Source organism: Coturnix japonica, chromosome 7 (assembly GCF_054131305.1).
Source record: "Coturnix japonica strain WE chromosome 7, WE-NBRP24, whole genome shotgun sequence".
Taxonomy (NCBI): domain Eukaryota; kingdom Metazoa; phylum Chordata; class Aves; order Galliformes; family Phasianidae; genus Coturnix; species Coturnix japonica.
The window spans coordinates 8,585,286-8,609,359 of NC_140669.1; the positions used below are offsets into that span (position 1 = coordinate 8,585,286).

At 41.0% G+C, this 24,074-nt stretch overlaps 1 protein-coding gene across 7 annotated transcripts in view; it reads left to right on the forward strand.

The window, feature by feature from the left end:
- ITGB6 (integrin subunit beta 6) overlaps positions 1 to 24,074 on the forward strand; it is a 46,706-nt gene continuing 22,632 nt past the window's right edge. For 2 of the 7 annotated variants that reach the window (XR_014948208.1, XM_085553039.1), the window contains exons 1-9: positions 1,295 to 1,651; positions 16,048 to 16,112; positions 16,566 to 16,642; positions 17,395 to 17,474; positions 19,784 to 19,988; positions 21,203 to 21,449; positions 22,034 to 22,199; positions 22,747 to 22,908; positions 23,655 to 23,750. Coding sequence is in view for 6 of the 7 variants with exons in the window: in XM_085553039.1 (XP_085409165.1) it covers positions 16,582 to 16,642; positions 17,395 to 17,474; positions 19,784 to 19,988; positions 21,203 to 21,449; positions 22,034 to 22,199; positions 22,747 to 22,908; positions 23,655 to 23,750 (1,017 nt within the window). In the remaining variant the exon portion in view is untranslated. Of the gene's footprint in view, positions 70 to 1,286; positions 1,652 to 16,047; positions 16,113 to 16,290; positions 16,393 to 16,420; positions 16,643 to 17,394; positions 17,475 to 19,783; positions 19,989 to 21,202; positions 21,450 to 22,033; positions 22,200 to 22,746; positions 22,909 to 23,654; positions 23,751 to 24,074 lie in introns of those variants that run through there. The other 5 variants (XM_085553035.1, XM_085553034.1, XM_085553037.1 and 2 more) reach the window with 5 other exon arrangements.

The following is a 24,074-nucleotide window of genomic DNA, read 5'->3' on the forward strand; positions in this document are numbered from 1 at the left end:
ATTTAAGGGTTGGCAGTGGATGTGAGGATGTTTTGCTGGAGGTTCCTGTTTATCTGAGGCCTTCCAAAGGTAAGCAGGTTTTCTGCCTTTGTTTCTCATTTGCTGTAGCAAAAGACTTTGCCACCCTGTTATTACTGCTGTACTTTCCATCACATTACAGGTGGCAACAAGCATTACTGCTCCTCCTTAGCAAAATTTTCTCCCCACCACTTTCCCATCCTGTCATAAAGGGCTTTTCTCTTACTATGTAACTTATTGATCTGCTTTGACCTCACTTGATGCTGCTTTGGGTCTATGTCCGGTTCTGCAAATCTTTCGTGCCTGTTGGTCACTTCCCTTTTCCATTCCCTCTGAACCACCTCAGCATGTGCTGGTAGAGGTGGCCTTTCCACTCCCTTCACATCACACCACAGGCTGCACTGAATAGAAAGCCATCTCAGGCCCAAAGCAATGTGTAGTCAAAGAGCAGATACAAGTTTAGGTCATGCTACTATTAGAATAACCCCTAGAGCTTGCAGCAAGGTGTTGCTTTCCTTCCCACCTGAGGGCATCATCCAGAACAGCTGTGCCCCAGGCACCTGGGGTGTCTCTTGAAGTCCTGCTTGGGGCTGGCAGAGGCCAGATTTGGCTTTATTTGTTGCAGCAGCACTTATGGTAAGGGGTCTCTACTTGGTGCTGAGGCTTGTAGTGGAGCTCTGGAGCCTGTGCTGGAGTCTGGAATAGATCATGGCCTCAGCCCGCCTGCTTCTGTTTGCTTTTCCTTTCCTTGCAGTGCTTCCCTCAGCTCTTTGTCCCTGCTCAGAGAAATGAGATGCACCCTGGGGTGTTTCTGCTCCTCCTGCCAGGTTTATAGGAAAGAAATACCTTCAGAAAACACATGTGACCTGGCTGGATAGGGAATGTCTGGGGGACAGAGCGCTGCCTTTCCGGAAGGGAGTGAATTAGGATTACACCAACAAAAAAACTTCTAAAAATTCAGAATAGCTTCGATGTTGCTCACTATGCTAATTGATTCATTATTACAGAGAGATTGTGAATGGGACAATAGGACTTTTATTTCTTCCCTCAGGAGTGAGGCAAGAAAGCGGCTGCTTAAATCACTATTGACATTCAGCATGTGAATTGCAGTTTTGATTTCATGAATGGCCTCTATCATCACATCTTGTGTGGACCATCTCATGCTCATTGTGCTGTGGGGTTAGATGCGCTGTCACCATCCCTATAAATAGCTGCACTGGTTATGAAGGGCTATCAGAGCCTCCTCTGAAAGAATAGGACTTTTGATCAGTGGCATTTTAGGCCACTTTTCTTCAGACTTTCTAGGGGAGATAGCATGTTTTCCACTCTGTGGACCCTAAAAAATGGTCAGTAATTTAAGTATTGAAATCTGAAATTCAGACACCCACAGAAGTGAAGACACCCACAGTGTGAAGAGCACACTGGGAAAACTGAAGTTAGGAGCAGTAGGACAGTGCATGCTTACCAGAAGAAGTCTCAGCTGTGGGGCTGGTAAGGAATAACAAACTGCCATGCACAGAAAGAAAAGCTCCCTGTGATCCAGCTGGAAGCTGGGCTGCTATGCAGGACTGCTGCAGTGTTGGACAGGTCTGCTCCGCACCCAATAATGCTCGAGTGTACCAGGGGATGGGAGGTAAGCTGGAACTGTTCTCTGCATCTATGGTTTTGGAACAAAGTAGGATGTGATTGTGTATAGAAAAAGGTTTGTTTTGGCTTCCAGCTTTTTGTCACTAGTGTGTGTGTAGAACATGAAGACAACCTTCAGGCAAATACTCGACACCCTTGAAGCTTGCAAAGATAGTGGGGGGTAAGGGTGAGGGGGAAAGAAAGACACACACTCTAAGAATAGAGGTTGTCTGGTCCATACAACCCTGCTTCTGTGAAGAAAAGTGCCGGAGATACTGAGAGCACAGGAGGTCCTGCTGGACATGCAGGGAGAGGGGAGATTTACAGCATTCAGTGAAAGAGGTCGAATGTAGCACAGCACTGAATGATGAATAACAGGGCTTGCTGGGTGTCTTTGGCTATTAAAGGTAACAAATGGTTCGGTATTTGGAGGGTTTCCTTACAATTAACAATCCATCTGGAATTCACACCCCACCTTTCACAACCTGGGAAGTTTCCAAGAGCACATTTAGTCAGCAGAAGCATCCTTTGTGCAAACAGCGAGTGTGTACACAAAGAGATTGCTCTGCCGAAAGGAAAGAAATAGAGCAGTAAATTTAGGGCTGTGACTAACTTTTTCCGGATAGGGAGGAAAGCACCACACTTGCCAGTTATCTCTTCTGCGCCTTTCCTCAGCTGTGGCTGGGGCCATCTGATGGCTGTTTCCCTTTCACTCCCAGCACAGCGCAGTCTGTCTGCTGTCAGCAGTTAATGAAGTCACTCGCTAGCCTCCATTCCCTGGGGAAAAGCACTTCTATGAATAGACCTGTTACTTACGTCTCTGGTTGTGATGCTCTCAACGCTCCCTTTGCTGTGCCACCATCTCTAACAATTGTGCCATTTCTAAATAGTGGCCTTTCACTTTGGCAGTGTAGGATACCCTAAAAATTCTCGCTTCTGGCACAGCTGTAGAGCTCATTGAATGCTTCTATGCTGTCCTCAGTGCCAGATGTAAGTTCTGAAGTACCACAAACTTAGCAAAAATGTGCAGGAATAAAGAGTGTTACCATGAGATACTTCTTCAACTTACATCCTACAGTAAGGAGGAAATCAAGCTTTTTGTTTCTCAGAACAGAATATTTCCATCCTAAGGAAATAGAAAGGGAAACTGCTGATCTGATGAGAAATGTTAGAGAACGTCACGTATTTGCCCAGCTGAGCTTGCAAGTCTGGTAATGATTAAGCCTGTTTTTGTAAGGAGTTGTATTGGTCTAGACAGAGGTGAGTTAGAAAGGAAATATAACCAGTAGATATAAAGACAATAAGAGAGAAATAACCATGAATCATGTTAACATATTGTCCTAAGTGCAGAAATACAAGACCTTGTTAATACTTACTACAGTTTGTAGGGTCTTTGACTAGTGTCAGTGAAGGCAAGCAGAGTGTGTCACTACTGTGTGTTTTCATGACTGAGTGGTGTAGTTGGGATCTAAATCAAAATGATTTTACAGTTCAATACCCCTAAGAAAATCTAGCTAAGAAAGTAAGTGGTCAAAAAGGCAGGGACTTGGAAAAGCAGCATACTGTTAGAACATTACATGTTCTCTGTTTAGACAGCATTTTTACATTCCATTTTTCTTTTAATCCGAACTACATGTTCTTAACAGATTCTCCCTATATCAAATTATCAGACTTTTAGTTCTCATAGAGCTATGATGAGATCTCCGATAAAATGCAACTGTCAGTTTCTTTGCACTGTGATCTAAATGTCTGAACCATTCCTACATGAGCAGTTTGGTCTGATTTGAACCTTTATTCATACTCTTCCTCCTGCTTATGTAAAACCAAAACAAAGTCAACAGACACCTCACCAAACTTGTTAGTCATACTTCTCATTTCATATTAATTCTGGATGGCTTAATAAGTTTAAGTGATTCACAACCTATGTTAAAATTTAACATCAGCCTTTAATGTGTTTGGCCTGACACATGGTGTGCCTTATAATATTGATATATCTCATCAACCCAGCAATCTGCATCAGCTTGTAGAAGCATGCCATGGATGGAAAATGGCATAGTAGTCCTGATCTACTTCTCTGTCAAAGCTTTAATTAAAGCATTCGCTCTGTCTGCTAAGGGGCTTGGGGCAACTCAAAAGATGCCTGTTCACAGCATTTAGTTTTGAAAGATTAGGAGGATAGGAGTATGTCTCATAAATCAGACTTCTGTGACCTGGTCAGCACCTCAACAGCATCCAGAACTCCTGTCCGAGTTGCTCTCTGGTATCTCACGCAAGGGGAAAAAAAAAAAAATCCTACACACTGATGCATCAGATTATCCCTGATGTGTTTAAGCACTTTCTTCCAGCACCAAGCAGAGCAGCTGCAGGGAGTTCAGCAGACCTGGAGGTACAGAGCAGTGTTTCTCTCACAGTAGTTCTTGTCCCTTTCTCAGAAATACAGAGGTGCAAACCTGAGGACAGATTTCTCCCATAGGCCTCATTTCCATTGCTGACACCAGCTGCCTGAAGGCTGTGACAAGGCAGTGCTCAGCCATCTGCAAGCACGTCAGCTGGGAGGTAGAGCATGAACATACAGGGTTTTCCTTTAGCACAAGCTGCTCTTGAAATGAGCCCCTGCCAGAGTGCCCAGGAACAGCACTGCCTTCACCAGACACCAGAGGTGTCTTATTAAGGTCATACAGATGTTGCTTTTTCTTAACAAAAAAGAAGGCTTTTTTCCCTAAGAAAATCTTTTAGCTCAGCAGAACCATCTAAAGGGTAGAACCATCTAAGGTAGAAATGCAACTGCTGCTGTCCTTCCCCAGGACTGGAAGGCTACTTGTAACAGCAGTCCTTAGCAGCACCAAAGGATGTTTCCTACCCTCTTCAGTCCCACAGTGCCGTAACTGCATCAATTCCTTTCATTCAGTAGCAATGGGTGATAAAAGTACTGCCAATATCTCAGCTGGCTGTTTAAAATCAGTTCCGGCAAGTTTTGCTTGCCCTCTGACTAATTCCTGGCTCTGCCATCCCTTGTGCTTAGCAGTCCTCTTTTCAGGCATTCAGGCGTGGACTTGGAAATCCTCTGCTCCCAATGCCGAACTGTTGTTTTCTGGTAGCACTTGTCTGTTGCTCTTGTGGAAATGTGGGCTCTGTGATGCCCATACTGTTATTTGGAGTATTAATAGAAACCATAAGCTGAAAGATTCTCAGCCACAGGCTACCCAGATGGGAGCACATAGTGCTTCATCTAAGCCTGGGATGGTTTGGGGTGCAAGACAGGAGCAGTCTGCTCTGAGCAGTCCTCATCTCTAGAGTAGTAGAATGAGCTCAGTACTGGGATCATGAATAAACTCATCTGCTGTGAAGAATGCAAGCAAAAGGTCAAGTCTTGAAAGATTAATTAATATGTAAATTCAGACCTGCCTAAGTCAGACCTTTGTTGCTTAATGTTTAAGCATAACAAAACTGAGAGAAAGAAGCAGAGGAGAAAAATACCACAGCAAGAGTGGTAAGAATAAATCAGTAACATGTGAGAATGTGCATATTGAGTTGAGAATGAAATATATAAGATATAGACAGCTGAGAATAAAGGGAAAAGCAGGTCTTGTTATTTCATGTGGGTAAACTGATGTTGAAGAAGACCTTGTAAAAATGAGTGCTTTTACCAGTGATGTGGTGTTACATGGGTATCACGAAGAGCAAGCAACCAGTTCCAGGAACCCAGTTGTTGTTGTCTGAATAAAAAACTGCAGTGAGCTTGCTTGAAATTATTAACAGGTTTTTGGCTTGTAGGTCATCTGCTGTCTAATCTTTTTCTTCAGCTTAACATGAAACAGGCAGAAGTGGGATTTGTGGTTTTCCAGTGTGCAAGAGAGGTGACATGGTACAGAACAAGACTGGAATAGCCATGACTTTGAATTCCACTAAATTAACTGAGACATAAAATTAACAGTTGCTAGGTTGTGTAATTAATTTTCTTGCCCAGGTCTGCCCTGTGTAACAGGGAAACAGCTGCGTCCAACTTTGGAGTCTTTTTCCTCTTGACTGTGTATATAGAAAGCACAGAGAAAGGGGTTCCCCCTGATCACGAGCTCAAGAGCTGCATTCCCTGCTCCCTGCAGGTTTACCAGTAGCACACAGATGGCTCAACACTTGCTCTGGGCACAGCTGTGGCATCAGGGTTTAACCTGCTGGGGTTCTTCCCTGGTCTCTCCTGTTCTTGGATGTTACCGAGCATGGTGACTGATCCGTGATTTAAAAGGGCATTCAGATGCCTCTTCCAAATTGCATTCAGCACCCTTTGTTCAGGCATCAGTCTTATTAATCAGGAATGCAAACCACTCTTGAATTAGTTCTGAACCAGCTCTTCAGATGCTAAAGCTACCAGTGTAGTCATTTCTAAGGCTTTCACTTTTCATGAATAAATGCTGGAAGACTTTTTTTCTTCTCTGGAAGAAATTACATCATTGACTGTCAGGCTTTGTCAGTAATGTTTCTGAGCTGTTTTGCAATCGATGCAGAGATCTAGGTTTTTATTTCTTTCTCTCATATCTCACATGGTAATTGTCATGTTGATTAACATGCTTCACATAGTGACCCTGAGGTAGACTCCCCAGTGCCTCACATGGTTGGGGTGGGCAGGTTGCTGACTTAGAGAGGTCCTGGTCCTTCACCAGGTCAGTGACATACAGGAAATCAAAAGACGGAGTAACGCTGGAAAGAATCGCATCATAACTGACTGCTGTATAATGAATAACTTGCAGCCGTGACTCAGTGTCTGCATTCCTTCCCTAGCACAACAATGTCTTGTAGGCTGGCTTACAATGTTTTTGTTCGCATAGTTTCAGGTAATGGATAACTTCAGATTACTAAAAGCCCTCCAGGAGAATTGATGAGACTTATTACCAACAGTTAAACCATTGACATTACTCAAGTTCAGAAGTGTATTAAACTTTTCACTCTGTCTCATTCATTCAAAAATATATTTATCTTATTTGAAGCTGTTTTAAAACTGCCCCGTAAAGTCATTAGTACTACTATGTTGTAATTTCAAGCTAAAATGTTGTTATCCCAGTCAGATGCATTCAGTGTGTGTATGCAGGCTCTTTTGTTTGTTTTCATTTATAAAACAAGCCATGTTGGCCTCTGTGGCAATGCCGTCATTTCTGGAATGAAATAACTTCACATCAGTTCACACTGTAGTATGAAGGGGGAAAGGAGAGCTCTGAGAAGAACATGAAGTGGGAAATGTGTCTGAGTAGGTTTGTCCTGAAGGAAAATCTGCCAAAACAGAGCTCCATTCCTGAAGAGGGTGTGTTAAAGTATGTGAGATAATAAAGAGAAGCAGATGTCTTAGGAATTGATGTTATGGGGAGCACTGTAAAGCGTTTCTCTTTTGAGAGGAAAGAGGACATTTCACAGAAAGCAGATTGAACTCCATCTGCGCATGTGTAGTATTCTTTTTCTGCAATTAGGATTGCTGTGAGTGATAGCAATATATCCCCCAGTATATGCCCACTGCGAGGAGTTTTGCTGGGTGACCTTTAAGGTCCCTTCCAATTCAAATAGATCTGCCACTTTGTAACATAATTGAATCACGTAACAGTGCCACAAAATAATACATGGAAACAATAAACCTTCTTATATGCATATAATAGTAAAAGGATTGGAAGCAAAGCACATAGGAGAGAAGCATGGGGGCCACTTGTAAGTAATTTCCATGGCTGGCTCTGAAAAGCAGGAAATGGTGTGGGAAGAAAGAAATGTCAGATGGGAGCAATGTGGGTAGGAAAAATAAGCTTTAACGTGGGTGAGAACGTGAGGCGAATGTCCTGGATGTCAGGAATAAAAGGAATGTGAGCAATGAAATTTAAAATAAAAAAGCACAGTGTCCTAAAAGCCAAGCTGGGATATTTGTATACAGAAACTCTGTGCGAGGAGACACAGTCTAGGAGTGCTAGGATGATCCTCAGTGTCTCAAGGACAGCAAAACATGGCAGATGAATAATCCATGATTGGTACGCTCTGAGACTGGCATGTAGGCTGTTAGGGAAGCTAAAAACAAAAGCAGGGGTACAAAGGAACCACTTGGGCACAATGCAGAGAATATGAGGGCAAGATGAAAGCTGTTGAACTTTTGGGGCAACATAGGGTGAACAAGGGTCTTCTGAAGGAATGCTGAAGAATGATTACACATATCTCTAGCAGCAATGTCTAAACTTCAGCTTCCAAGCATTGTGTCATTATGGGAAATTTTAACTGCACAGAAATAAAGAAAATGTTACTGATAATGACAGAGTCAGCTATTCCAGGGTGTGATATCTGGCAGATTTCATCACTGAACAGTCTCTGGACAAGTATGGTGCTATTCTAGGTGGTCTTTGTTAGGTACTGATGACATAGAGCAGCTGGTTGTAGAAAATAGCCTTGCTAAAGTTATCCCAACTCAACTCAATTGAAAATATGTGAAAGAATAAACAAAAATAGGCATGTTAAATACAGTACTTTAGGAGGACAAATTTTGAGAAACTAAGGAAACTATGTGGTGAAGTCAAGTGGATGAAAGTTCCAAACCAGAGCATTAGGATTTCTTTAAATTAAACATGAATTATAACTAATCTGCACTTCCCACTGTAAGTAAGAGACAAATGATATTAGCACTGTGATGGATGAATAAATCCCCAGTAAAAGCTAGTAGGAGTGAGCAAAGAGAACGAAAGATGTGGGAGAAGCAACTGTCTCTTGAGAAACAAGAAGAGCAATTGTATCCGCTAACACTTATCTTCTGTAAACCAAATCTGAAGATTAAAATCTTCACATACCATAAACATAAAAAGAGGTCTGGTATGCAGTAAGAATAGAATGGGAATCAAAAATAATGTAGATACTGCCCAAAATGAATTTTTCTATTTTACGTTTTTCCTCTGTGTAGAGAATGGTGTAGATTGTGTAGAAAAAATGAAAACAAGATGGGAAGCATCTGTAGAAGTAATAACTAACATTTCCAAACTTGAAAATTAAATCCAAAGGGCAGAGTAGGCTCAGAGTGGGATGAAGTCCATAACCCATCCTGAAGTGCTGCAAGAAGCAGCAAATTATATTGCCAGTACAAATGCAAGTTCTTCTTAAAAAATCTGCTAAAATAAAGGAAAGGGAAGAGTGGAAAGGAGGCAACATCAAACCTACAGTTTCATTAATTAACAATGTACAAATTTTATATACATTCAGCAATAAAAAATAAATAAGGATTTGTAAATAAAACAGGGTAGAATAGGATGAAAACAATAAGCATTTGATAAAATGTGTAAGGGCTGAGAATATGTATGTGTGATACCATCTGTTCTGAAAAGGGAATTGTTAGGGCACCTAGAGGTTACAGATGGAGAATTTCAAGCATCCTGGTTTCAGCTAACCTCTGAAATTGTTAATGGTCTCATTGCTGCTGAAAGTGCAATGCTCAGACAACAAAAACATCCATACCTTTACACAGGCGGAGTGGGAGAACTGTTGAGCTGGAGGTGTGGGATTGGATTTAACATGAAATGGAAACAGGTTCTGTTACAAACTGTGCCTCAGCAAGGGACTGGCAGAAGGGCCGTAACGCCTTGGTCAGTCATGGAAGGATGCTCAGTGAGCTGCAACAGAGCCACGGAAAAGGCAGAAATGATCCTCCTTAGATGTGATGTAGGTGGCTTAGTGAGGGGTATGCAAGTACAGACACCAATGTAGGAGGCAGTGGTCAGTGCTCTTCTGGAGTCCTGGAAGGGTCTGCCCCCATAATTCAGAAAGAACATCGAAAAACACAGAGGAGTACCACTGGAAAAACAAAGAATGAGAACTATACAATTGCTGTCTATAAATACATCCAGGGGAGGGGAACGAAGGGCAGGGCAAATGCTAGGAAGGGCAAGAAGTTATTTGAGTTACCAGACAATGTTGTCACTAAAACAAATGGATATAAATTGAAACTTAGTCCATCTTGGCTGGAGTATAGAGGGTCTCCATCCATGAGAAGAACAAAGTCTCTGAAACAGTCTTCTAGGGAGAGTAACAGGAACAAACCAATGTGAGTGAGGGGTATCACAGCAAAATGGATCTCACTTGCCTATAAACTGGATAATACAGAATTCGCTGAGTTCTTGCATATAGCATAAAGGTGAGTGGAGCCACTTTCTCTTTGCCTCTTGGCTAGGGAGACAGTTTCAGCAGTCCTATGATGGATGATGATGATGGACAGTTGTATAATGACACACATTCTGTATCTATGAGATCATTTACAGTGCTGTGCCCTCTGCTTTGTGTTACTATAACAGCAGTACTCTTTGAAATTTCTGTTAATCTATGGGTTCATAAGGAAAACATGACTCTGTGGCCTCCTGTGACATTATGACATGCTGCAAAATACTAAGAATGAAAAATGTTTAAATGGTTTTAAATTACAGTCATTCCGGTCTTGTAAATTTTTTGGCTGAAGCAAGGCAGTGCTGTCAATTATACCTGAAGTAAGAATGAGGTATTAATCAAATGTTATTGATAGGGTTTGTATCTGATCCAGTACTTGATTTAGTGGCTGGTGACCCTGCCTGTGGTAGGGGGTTTGGAATCTGATGATCTTTGTGTTCCCTTCCAACCCAAGCCATTCTATGATTCATTTGGAACTCCTGGAAAGTATCATTAGGAAAACACACTGTGCCTTATCCTTTTTGTATTACCCAGTCAGGGCAATTTAAATTGAGTTAGTTGATTAATTTTTATCTAGTGATTGTTTTATTTGCGTGTTATTGGTCTGGTGCTGTTTTTATTCAAGTATTTAATATTATGCTAACAAAAACATTATAACCTTAAGATAATAACATAAAAGAGCAAATTGTTTACAAAAGGATATAAATGTTCCCAAAAGTTATTAAACACAGAGTGAGGCAAAATATTGTCCACGGCCAGTAGTGGAGTTAATACTGACCGCCTTTATGCCTGCAGGTTGTCAGGCAATCCTTCTCCGTTCCAGAGCATAAAAGCAGCCATCAGATGGCAGCACTCTGCACAAAGAGCTTCCAAAACCCCAAATCCTGCTCTTTTCCCACCAAGAGCCCGTACTCTCTGGCAAGAGGGTAACACTGAATTCTGCTTGCCTGTGAATAGAAACCACGCTGCCAAAGTTCAGAATAACTCCTTGAAAGCTTCATAAATCCATCTCTTTTCAGTCAGTTACTCCATTTGTAGCAGCTCTCTGGGTGCTGAGTTGAATACGCTTATCTATTTTGGCTATTCTAGATTAATGTTTTTCAGTCCCTATGTTTCAGCAAAGCTCTGGAGTTCTGTATCCCTAAATATACAAGGTCAGTTATGATATAAATACATTTTTTCTGTGTATGATCCCAGTGGAAAAAAGTACTTTTAAACAGTGATTGAATCCCAGCCTGGTAGTTTTGAATTTACATCTAGATAAGTCAGACCTGAATGCATCATAGTTACTATTTCCTACTGGCTTTCTCCAAAGCAGGACATTGTCACTGAGCTTGTCTTGCTCACCCTTAGCACTTCTTGCTATGCAGTTGCAATTCATGTGTCTGAGGGCTGGCTGCCTGCTTGACAGGGACAGGAGGCAGAGTTTGTTCTCAGTGTGCATCTGAAAGGGAAAATCTCTGCAGAGAGCTTTTTAGTTCAAGTGCCGAGATCTGACATCATGCACAGTTAACATGCATAGACTGACAGAATTGCAGGGGTTGGAAGTGACCTCGAGAGATCATTGAGTTCAACCCCACTGCTAAATCCCTCCAGCAGGTCGCACAGGTAGGCGTCCAGACAGGTCATCAGTATCTCCAGAGAAGGAGGCTCCACAACCTCTCTTGGCAGCCTGTTCTCACCCTTACCATTAAGATTAATGTTGTGGAGCTGATGCTGAGGGCCATCCCAGCCACCAGCACAGCACTGAGTATTGCTCTGGTGTCCCACCAGCATTGCTTTTAAAACACAAATGGGAATAGATGTGCAGTGCAACTATGAAAATTGAACAGAAACTCAGGCCAGATTCAATGGGCCGTGTAGAAGTTCCTGGAGTGTTCTGAATGCTGTGGGTTGGGTGAAGGTCTCAGCTGGAAACCACATGGTTTTCTTCCAGTTCCATTAGAGCGCTGGTTGTAGTTCAGAGATTTGACTATTTGGGTCTGAGTCAGAGTTTATTCAAATCTGGAAATCAAACAAATATTTCAGACGGCCCAATCACTCATAGGAAATTGAGGACAAAGGTTTGCTCACACCCTTGGCTGTAAACAGACTTGGCTGGGTCAGAGCTGTGGGTAAGGTAAAGACAGAATGAAAACACCCTGAGTTGTCTGCCTGCTGTTCACTGCAGTTAGTGAACAACCTCTCCTTCCTCCCTGTTTGCTCAGAGGTGATTTGCTGACTTTACTCTGCCCTTGTGTAGCAGCAGAGCACTGCACAGGAAATAAGAGGAGGACAGAGCGTGAATCATGGCCTGAGTCACAGGGCTGCAGGGAAATGTTCCTGCCCAACCTGTGGCCATTCAGCTGGTGCAGCCCACTGGAAGTCAGCCCATGGGAGCTCAGTCACTGGGTGCACACATCTCTACTTACTGTACGCTGTGTCGTTTCTGCAGTACTCAAATACTGACAGCAGTTTCTTTGGACTGGGGTTGTTTTTGGTTGGAGCGATACCCACGTATCCTGCTGCAGATTAACATAACTGGGTAGCTACAGAACCCACATCTTCTTTGTATCACTTCCTTGGTAGATGTTTGCATGACTTTCAGTTACCATCTCTCTAGTCAAAAAGTTTGCCCTGAGCTCTGATCTCCATCTCACTGCTTCTATTTCCACAGGGCTGGGCAGATGAGGGGCAGGAAAACACAGATGTTTTCTGAAGGGCAGGTGACACTTCCACTGTTGTAAATATCCACAGAACTGTTTTCATCCTGCAAAACATCCAGATTTTAGATTAGTCAGTATTTTTCTAGGCTCTCAGAGTGAAAGCGTGTATGAGAAGAACACTGCAAATTAAGAGCTGTGAGTCTGAGGGATTGTTTACAGGAATTTCCTTTCCATACACATAGCTCTCCAGCTTCTAATTCAGGAGATTTTCCTTGGTCCAATGAGCTTGGGACATTACATTGACTGACAAACTTTCTTTGGAGCTAACATTCCTCCTCTTGCAGGTTTTGTCTAGTGCAGCAGGAGCTAATTGTTATTGCCTCTGCCTGGTCTCCCTGTCTGTGTTATCACACTACCCCAGTTTGTACTCTATTTGCAGGAGGTATTTTTTCTAACATGAAGCAACTTTTAGAACTGAATGAATGCAAACACCTCCCGCTGTGAAACCTTTACAGACCGATAGCCAGGCTCACCGCTGAATTCAGCTCAGTGTGTTAGGAAAGTTACGCATTGCTTTCAGAGGAAAGGACCCTTATTAATGAAATCCAACTTGAGGCAAATATTGTTTTAATTTCTTACCCCCTACTGACAACATTTTCTTCTTTTTCCTTTCTCCCTTTCTTTCTTTCTTTCTCTCACTCTCTTCAACGTTGATTACTCCTCAATGAATATACTAAATTTGATGGGATGTCCAGACTATCTTTCTGTGCTATCTTCATGTGTTGTGAATGCCAGGTATAGGGGAAAATATGCATTAAAGATTTTATCCTATAGAACTTTTATTACCTTTTAAAGAAGCACAGACCTGCATTGTTCAGTGTTGCTCATGCTGGAAGATAACAGATAATTGTGCTGCAATATGCCATTATAAAAACCATAACTCTGATTTAAGCAAGATCAGAACTTGCTCCAAAGTGAACATGTAGTGGATGATAAAAACAGTAATAATTGCACTGTCTGTACTGTAATCTCCCATTTGTTATGCCTCGTTGGGCTGATGCCTCTAATTTAGGTTAACAGAACAAGGCTGTATTACATAACTTCTTAAAGAAGGGAAACCTTGCTGTCAAAGCAAGCAATACCAGGACCCCAGAGATTTTACACATCCTCCCCACATCAGCATGACTACTCCAGATTGCATTTAATCTGGCACGTATAGCCAATAAAACAATAAATTAGTAGAGGAACTTCCTAGCCAACTTATCTTTAGATATCACTTCAGATATTTAGTGACTTTTGTGAGTCTCATTTATCTCCTTCCTACTCAGTTTTTTTGGTTTTTTTTTTTGCCTTGCCCAAGACCTCTCTTATCATCTTGTGCCTCTGTCAGTGAAGTTGTCATTCCCACTCTGCCTGGTCCTATGATCTTCTCATTGCATGAGTTTCTAAAAACCAAAATGAAAATGGTTCTTCTCTCTTTGTGTGTGTGTGTGTGTTTGTTGTTGCCTGTTTTGCCATGTTCTTTTATTTCTCTGCTCTACAGACAATCTGGAGAGGTCTGTCTTCAATAAATTGGAGAAACTTATTTGTTTTACTGAAGACAAGACTAATTCAGATTTGGCAGCCATCCCACTCAGAGGCAGGCACTTAGCCCTCAGCCAGGCTGTCCTTGCCAAAACCTGTATAAAATGTTACTACACAAACAGAGAACCAATGATGTCAAACAGTATTTGTAAGTTTTATGTAGGCTGTATAATTCTTTCTTTAAAAAGTTTGGTATCTTGAATCTGAAAACAAGCTTTGCTTAACTGCTAGCTATTCAGCTGGCTGGTCCTTACCCTTGTAGACTGCTGGTGTCTGGTATCTGGTAGTTGAAGGACTGCCACACAGTCCTTTGAGCACACTCTTTGAGGTGTTGTCATATTGCCGGAGGCTGGTAAGAGCTGCAAAGTGAACTCCTACGTTGAAAGGGCAGGCACTTGTTTTTTGGAGTTCTGAGAGGCTGTAGGCATAGCAACAATATTATAGGACACACACACAAATGTAAATTAAAGACAGGAAAATAAAATGTGTTGGATGGCACTTACAGTAGGATTTTGTCTTCATATGAGCAAACGTTTTCAGTCGACTCCATTTCTTTTTGACCCTATGTAACTACAGATATTGTCCTCCATAGACTCGCATCCTCACCAGCTAAGAGAACATAATTGAACTGATGCTTTTTTCATGCCACAATAAATTGTTTTAGATGAGTAAGACACTCCAAGATATAGAATGAAATTGAAGGAGACTTTGGAATGTTGTAAATAGAAATGTTAAGGTGTGGTACCACAACAGCCGAAGGTGGGCTATATCCAAACTGCCATATTCCCATCCCTCTGTCAGCTCTTCCTGACTCCCTCTCCCCTCAAACTGGTGCTTGCACCGGGGTGGGCAGTGACAGAGGGCAAGGAACTCTGCCAGCTGAAGATCAGCCCGCCTACAGAAGGTTTGTGGATTTTTACTGGATGAGGTTGAATCAGCTCACTGTTTTTTTGGGGCACCAATAAGAGCCAAGGGGTGTGAACATGAGGGCAGGGCAAAGGTAGGCTTGACGTAATCCAGTTGGAGCTGCTATGAAACTACCTGTGGACTGTGTAAATACTAGTAAAATCGGATGTGCCTGGGAATGTTTCCAGGCACTAGAACGAGATTCTCTGTGCTATGAAACTGTTTAAATTCTTCCCTGGCAGGGATTTGACCTCTTCCAATTAACACTCTCTGCAAACAATTTCTGGGCACAATTTGATTGCTAGAATGGTCCCAATAGGCAATTTGCAAGCATAAACGCAGTTCGTTCTGTGCCAGTTGGCCTCCGTGCCCAGGAATGCTTCCAGGCATGTTGGGTTTACTAGTATAGACCTATCCCTACTGTCACATCCTGCCCCAAAATTGCAGCTACCACCCGGTTTGAAAAGGGAGGTCTGAACCTGTCAGTTCTCATGATGAGAGCAGCTCAGTTTCACAAGCCAACTTTGCTGCTTTGGTGGGATTTCTGACGATGGAAAAACAGGTCATACATTTTTAGGACAGATCAGCAACACAACAGATGAAATCGCTATTTACACTGCAGTGTGCAGAGCCGGTTGCATACCCTCCCAGTGAGAAAGGAGTTGTACTGAACAAATCATTTTCAGAACTGAGAGTAGCATAACATAAAAGCTAGATGAAATCTGGGAACAATACATTTTATTTCCTTTAATAATACTGTAAGAAATGCATATTTTGCCTCCATTTCTGGTTGGGTTGGTGTGAAAAGAGATAGCAATAACTTTATGTTGTATCTGCAGTGCTGCAGAATGTTTGGGCACTTGCGTGGGCATGAAGCTGAAGTGATTTTTCTCAAGTCGGTTGCAGAACTGGGGATGCAGTTATTCCTTCCTCTGCATATTAAGAGAAAAAGCCACAATTGCAGTGTTTCCTTTCCAGTTTACAATGTTAATAAAACCAGCATGCTCTGTATCTTGAATGACCAAAGCCAGGTCCTCAGCTGCAACAACTGAATAATTTCTGTTCTTCTTTTTCTTTTTTTTTCTTTTTTTTTTTTTTTCCACAGCTGCCTTTACAAGCTTCCTTCCACACCAGGGAATCTGAAAAAATGGGATTTTTACATCTCTCCAGGTATACTCACTTAGCCAACCTTATGACCTCTTACCTAACATATTCTCTCAGGGAACAATTAAAGGAATTGTTTTAGAGTGGCTCAATACACACACACAAAAAAAGCCCCGACTCTCGGATGGGTTGCTTTAGGACCCAGAGTAACTGGAATTGACAGAAGTCTTCACCTGAATGAATTTTCCTTCTGATTGTATACCTTATAAGGAGTACAGGAAAACAAGGAAGTGATAACCATGTTCAGGTTACCTCTATGTACAGCCTGCAGTCTTTACCTGCCCAGGTAGCTGTTGTTTTCATTTTCATTCATGCTCTGTGCTGATAGGTTTGAATTTTCCTCGCAGTCCGTTGTAGGTGACATCTGAAAACATACACTTTGGGAATTTATGATGATTTTTATGACATTCTGCCTTTCCGTGGACGATAATTAACACGCTAATACTTTTTGTCACACAGCCAGCACTGAAAACGAATGGGGATTGAATTGCTTTGCCTCTTTTTCCTATTTCTTCAAAGAAATAATGATGTGCAAGGTAAGACTCAGGGACAGGGAGATGCATTTCAAAACCATTTTTGCTTTGTTTCCTGCTTTAATTTGATACTAAATAGCTCTTTGTCTTCTGTATTTAACTGCTCCTTTCTGTTTGACGACTGTGTTCTTGACATGCTGCTGAAGGGCAGCCCTGTGAATTTGCCTGCGATTTATGCAGACGTTACATAGCAAAATATGTATGAAAGAGACAGGCATCTGAGTAGTAATGGTTGTACTAATCACTGTTTGATCCACTGAGAAACTTAATGCCTTATGAATGCCTCAGTGTTTCACCAGTACTTTCACAACAAATTAAAATAATATCAAGAATCTACAGACCTGGGTGAAGCAGTTTTAAGTACAGTGAGCATACACAAATCTGGTGGTTTGGTGTCTCTGTTGGTATTTTGGTTATGCTGGGAATGCTTTGCCCCACACCAGAATCAAACACAAAGCTCTGGCAAGTGCAGTGAAGCAAACTAGTAGCAAGTTCTCATGTTCTCAGAGAATGTGCACCTATAAAGCATGCAAAAGTATGTTAATTATCAGCAACCGTGTTGTTCTTTTTTTACCCAGAGCGTTAATGTTCTACCAATGGAAATATCCTTAGGGAAGGACTTTATCAGTAACACTACATGTGGCTAAATGTTTATATTATTTGCTTCCTACGTTCTCAATGTAAGCAGATTCTTCACAGACCAAACGCTTAAACGCATTATTAACAGCCTTTTGTCTTCTTGGATTTAAACTTAGGGACCTGTTCTCAGGAAAGTGGAGTGACTTGTGAAGATTGTTTGCTTTCCGGACCACACTGTGCTTGGTGTTTCCAAGAGGTAGATGATACCAAAAATTTCAAAGTAAAACTTGAAATGTTTGTAGTGGCTCTGAGTGATGAAGTATTGACTTAATTGGGTTAGCCCGTGGTTTTGTAATGCATACAGAGCTTAGTGAAGCCTTCCTGGGAATCAAAAGGGGAATTCAAGTATGGACTTTAAGCTGTATTATTATCTGCATTGGATCAGCTCCGGCTGATTTCAAATATAGCAATAGTGTTAGTTTTCTAATTAATTATGATATAGGTGTGACTGTTTTGGCTAAAACACAGGGCTTTAACCTAAATATTTGGATTTGTTTCTTACTGGTCTCTTGAAGGTTTTCTATGTAACTCTGGGCAAGTCAATGAACATCTCTCTGCTTTTAAAATCTACCCCTGTATAAGATAATAAATATCTCCATAATTCCTAGTAAACATTTGAGGCCCTACTTCATTAATGCTGGCAAAAAAGTTAGCTGTCATTATTTAAAAACTGCCAGAAATAGTGAGAAATTAAATATTTTTCATGATAGCAGCAGAACTGTAAATCAGAAACTATTCCTAGCTATTTAAAATAGCAGAATAACACATAAGATAGGAATACTGTACTGCCGTGTGAAGTAACTCACAAAGATCAAAGAATAGTTCTCTTGAAGAAGATTACTAAATATAATTCAGCAATTTGTACATACTGTTACCATGGGGGGGGGGGGGGGGAGAAGGGGGGTAGGGAGCACACAGAACTACACACTCCGAAAAGAAAAAAGAAACCCACCCAATTTACAACAACAACAAAACATCAGTGTGTTTTCAGGAGTTTCTGTTTGCACTTAACCACCAAAACAGGATTTTCTTGACATTTGATCAGGATTTGAAATACTGCCACATACATTCAGAAAATGAAAAACAATGTGTTTATTTAAAAAATCCTCTATAGGATAAAAATATGCCTTCTAGGTATATTTGAAACATGAGTTTGCCTCTGCATGCACTTTTTAAAAAGCCAACTGGTGTATAACTACAGGAGGTAGTATGGTTCTCCCTGTGGAACCTCTGTCTCTGTAACACTGATCTCTGTGTGCACCGTAGGGAAGAAGTGGTTGGTGAATGTCTCCTCTGTGCAAGGTCATCAGATTTGGTCTGAAGCACAATCAATTGCTGTTCCCACCTGTGTTGCTTCCACGAAAATATGTGAGATCTCTAACAATTGTCAGCCACGAGGGATGAAGTTTTGCTCCTTAGTGACTGAATTTAGAGAATATTAGTGGTGTAATGGACAAGCAACATCAGTTCAGCCAAACCTGGGAGAAAAAAGCTGACCTATGCCATGGGCCATGGCCATCAACAAGGCATTGAGTGTTCTGGTGTTAGTTCTGCCAGGAATTTCCCAGGTTTAGCCAAAAAGCCTTGTTAGCCACAGCACTTTTCAGTTCAGGAGGCAGCCGGCTGACCTGCAGGTCTAAATTCTAGATATAGCCCTAGAAAATGATAATAAAACATCGAAGCCACTTTGTGCAACAGACCACTAACTTCACTGCTATGTGGGATAATGCCCATGTTGTATTTGAAGTATGAGTTTGCATTGCAGGAAGAACTGTGTATCAAGTACTTTGAAATGAGGAACCAGGACAAGATATCCAGGTGTTATCGATAGGCTTGCAGTTCCCTCCACAGGGGAGGAAGGTGGAAGAGGATGCTGAGCTAGATGTGAATGGACATACCAGCATAATGGGAGCCCCATCAGCCCTGGATTGAGAGGGGAACTGAAGTGTTTGTTGGTTCAGTGAATGAGTAAAATGAGGGCTGAGGAGAAAGAATAGGTCAGAGGAGAGTCCAAAGAATTCTGAGAACCCCACCTCCAGTTTCTTACAAAATCTGTAGGAATTTATTATTTGCTCTCCTGTTATTAAATTATGTTGCACCAGCAGTTCAAAACTGCTTGGGAAAGGCTGGTGAATTGTGAGATAGCCCTGTAAGTGAAGTGCTTACAACAACAGGTTCGGAAGGGCTTTGTGTTCCCATTCCCAGAGCTGCCAGAAGTCAAGTGAGAGTAGCATAATTCCCATTCCCTAACAATAGAGCAGTTTTTCCCAGGACACCAAACTGGTGTAAGTTACATTAATTATACACCTGTGGGACGTGACCCATGAAGGGCAAATTTAGATTTTGGTGCCCTCTAGATCTCCTTCTGCACTAGTTTGCACTCATGGTGTAACCTGCACCTTTGTTTCTTGTTCCTCAGCACTGGGTTGACCTTTTGTCAGCTGCTGCTGGTGACTGGTCAGTAAATATATTTAACTCATCCATCCCCTTTCCTGTTTGCTCTAGAATTACACAGACTCAGCTGGAATTCATGGGAGGTGTGATACCCCAGAAAACCTTTTGTCAAAAGGATGCCAGTTGAATTTGATTGAATTTCCCATTTCAGAAGTGGAAATTCACAGAAACAAGCCTCTAACGACTGCAACCCAGAAGGACAATTCTGATGTCACACAGATTTCTCCCCAGAAATTAACACTCAGGCTGCGACCAGGTAAGTCACTCTGGTCATAAATGCAGATTTTTAGATTTTTTTCTGCTCATGTCATGTACTGAGATACTGTGACACACTCAGACTGGTGTAAAAAATAAATAAGATAAAATAAAGATAAAACACCAGTATTAAGTCTGAAATTATCTGTTGTTTAACTCATCAGATAATTGTTAGGTTTGGAAGGAATGTTTTCAGAAGTGTTGGGTCATTGTGAAACTTAGGGTTTAATTTTCAGTTCTTCTGTTCTCTGGGAAATAATTAGCTACAAGATATGGTTTAGTGGTTTGTTGTAACTACAGTAATGGGAGGACGGTTGGACTAGATGATCTTGTAAGTCCTCTCCAACCTTGTAATTCTATGATTCTATGATAAGGTGACTATGAAAGACTTGAAAGCCCCCATATCTCTCCAGCCGTGTCCCTGTGCCTCTCCCTCTGCAGGTCTGGCAACAGACCCCAGAGGCAGCGTAAAAATCTTGCTTAGATGATTTACAAGGTAGCAGTGACATTTATGGAAGCATTCCATACCTACTCTGGGGTCTTTGAGATGTGATTCTTTTCCTGTAGAAAACTTGGCCTAAGGAAACATAAGAAACACCCAGTTAGGTCATACTGTAATATTGCAACTTAATAAAACTTAGTATAAACTCTGGTTTTCTAATGTATGTGGCATATCCCACAAATGCTTCCTTTAGTTTTAATGCTCTTCATATCTAAATTTTCTAAAGATGCTTACATCTGAGGGGATGTTCTTGTATCTTTAAATTACTGTAATCAGTTGCAAGTCTACAGGTAGGGTCTTACTGAGGAACAGTTTAGAAAGTACGCTGGGACTGCTTTTAATTTTCTAGACAACCAGTTTGAGATTTTTGTTGCCAGAGAGTTTGTAAAGTTGTCACAGAATTATGGACTGTCCCGAGTTGGAAGGGACTCACAAGGGTTGCTGAGTCCAAGTTCTGGCTCTGTACAGGACCACACAAAAGTTAGACCACATGGCTGAGAGTGCTGTTCAAATGCTTCTTAAACTCCAGCTGCTTGGGGTAGTCACCGCTGCCCTGGGGATCTGCTCCAATGCCCCACCAATTATTTGTTAATTGCACAGGTGACTTAAAATGCTAAATAATTCTTGCCATATATAAGTTTATGAACTAAGTGGCTCTGCTCATCACTTCTTATAAGTACTAAGATGTATTCCACCTTCCCATGACTTTCCAGGACACGAAGAAACAATTCAGATCAAGGTTCGGCAAAGTGAAGATTATCCAATTGATCTCTATTACCTCATGGATCTGTCAGCTTCCATGGATGATGACCTGAATACAATAAAAGAATTAGGCTCCACACTTTCCAAAGAAATGTCAAAACTGACAAGCAACTTCAGACTGGGTTTTGGATCTTTTGTTGAAAAACCAGTTTCACCATTTATCAAAACTACAGCTGAAGAAATAAACAACCCTTGCAGGTAAGCAGGGAAAGTAGCTGTATCTTTTTGCGTGCAAACATTAAGCCATAATATTAATCCTTAAGGTAAAATTGGATATTACAGCCCCATTGGAATCCTTTCCCTACTCCAGTAGTAACCGAGACAGTTTGGGAAATAAAATTTCTCTGTTATAGCTTCACGCTGCTTGTTAATCTGTTGCATAGAACCATAGGATGGCTTGGGTTGGATGGGATCCCAAGGTTCATCAAGATCCAACCTCTGTTATGTTTTCTGAAGAGAGGTATTTGGGAGTAATTCTGCTCTATAGTTTTGCTGCTAATTACAAATGTGCTTAACAGAGTAGCAAAGAGATGTTTTGAATAATTATATATTTATTTTTATTTGCTAGAACATATGTACATGTATATACATTTGTATGTAGAGAGAAATTTTATGATGTTGTGATGCTAAATGGGTTCAAACTCAAACCCAACACAGATCAGCAGTTTCATTTACTCTAGGGCACAGAAGAGAGATGCAAAACCAAAAACTAATCCAACCCGGCCTTCTATGTAGAGATTTTCTCTCTGTGTTATTCATGAGCTGTCTCACTCCTTTTGCAGAAGCGTACCATACGAGTGCTTGCCCACCTTCGGATACAAGCATGTTTTGTCACTGACAAATGATGCTGAAAGGTTCAATGAAATTGTGAAAGGACAGCGAATCTCTGCTAACATAGATACTCCAGAGGGAGGATTTGATGCAATTATGCAGGCAGCTGTTTGCAAGGTAATTGAAAACTCTAGGTATGATACTACTTATTCTGTATATATATACTTGCAGCATTGTATGGTTATAATACAAAGGAGTAATGAAAATGTGATCCAGGAGCCTCATTAGGCTTATGTGAAAATACTTTTGGCTGTAACATGCTAAACATGAATATTGCAGTGTTTTATTGTTTCTATTTAATTGCCAGGAAAGAAAAAAATTATGAACTGCATAATTATTGGGTCTGTTCCCTTATTTTTTTTCTTTAAATATGTTTGGCCAACTATTTTTAGAGTATTAAACAGACCAAACTGAATGGAGCCAATACATTTTCATAAACATGAAAATGAGAATAGAAAATGTTAGCCAAAGATAATAGAATGAAAGCCATAATCTCTTTCAAAATGATGATGCTCATTCTTAGAATAGGTGATGTGATGTCTGTGATACTTCCTTTAAGAAGTTCCCCTTCATTTGTTTTGAGATGCCGTTCTCCAAATGGTTGGATGCTCTTCTGCTTGCGAGTGTAATAGAGCCTTCTGAACTAATGTATTTTAAATGACAGGAAAAAATTGGATGGAGGAATGACTCTCTGCATTTGCTGGTGTTTGTGAGTGATGCTGATTCCCACTTTGGGATGGACAGTAAGCTGGCAGGAATCGTTATTCCTAATGATGGGAACTGTCATTTGGACCACAATAATGAATATTCCATGTCAACTATTCTGGTAATTCACTCTGAATTTTGTTCAACTATTCCATTCTGGACATTTAGAGATGAATTTAAAGAAACAAATAAGAAACCCAGTGGAGGTATGCTGTAATCACTGAAATACAGAAGTTGCAGAAGCTAAACATTTAGTATAATTTTTCACATAGTTGCAAACATTAGCTAGAAGAGAACAGTATGTTTATGTGAAATTATGATACACTCTAACTAAGGGTTTTTAAAAAACGAAACTGTATTGCCTATTCCTGCTATCCTGGAAAACATGTGGAACCAGACTGACTAGTATTACCTTATGCAAGGGTAACACGATTTGCATTAACCTGCTTCCCTGAATGGAAGGATGTGAATTCAGCAGGAATTCAGGAATACTGAGGACACTGCTCAAAGAATAAAACATTCCAGCTTAAGGTTCAGTGATCAGAACTAGTGCACGTACCTTGCTCTGTTGGCACAATGCTACTCCTCGGGCTGTGCCAGAGATGCAGCTGAACCAAGAGTCCCAGCATGGAGGGTAATACTGTACTTCCCCCTAAGGGAGATCCACAGAACAAAGCAAGGAAATTACATACAATTATTTTATTTTATTTTACTTTTAAATATATATATGCCTAATGACTAATAATAGTTTACTTTATGCGGCAAATAGAGTATTAATTATGGTCACCTAACTACGTTTTATGGGTGATAATTAGCAACTGGACATATATGAAGAAACTGATGTGGTTCTCTTCTGTTTGCCTTCAGGAGTATCCCACAATTGGGCAATTAATTGACAAACTTGTGCAAAACAATGTTTTGCTAATTTTTGCTGTCACGAACGAACAAGTTCACACATATGAGGTGAGTAAACTAAAATCTCCATTTCTCCAGTATTTGCTTTAGGGTTCACATTTTCTCATAGCTGATACTAGGGTCTATTCTAGGAGGTTTGGAAGCACTTTTCATTTGCAGAGCCATATTTTGTCCCAAAAAACCTTTTCTCTTACTAATGACTAATATTTTCCTTTAGAAATTGCAGGTGGTCACCATTAGAGTTGGCCAACAGTGTTCTTATCAGTGGTATTCTATTTCAGTTTCCCGTGTCAGTGTTATACCAATATCAAAGTTATCAAGTGGCACCCTTTGTTCACTGGTAACACTAAACTGAGATTTATAGCTAAAGAA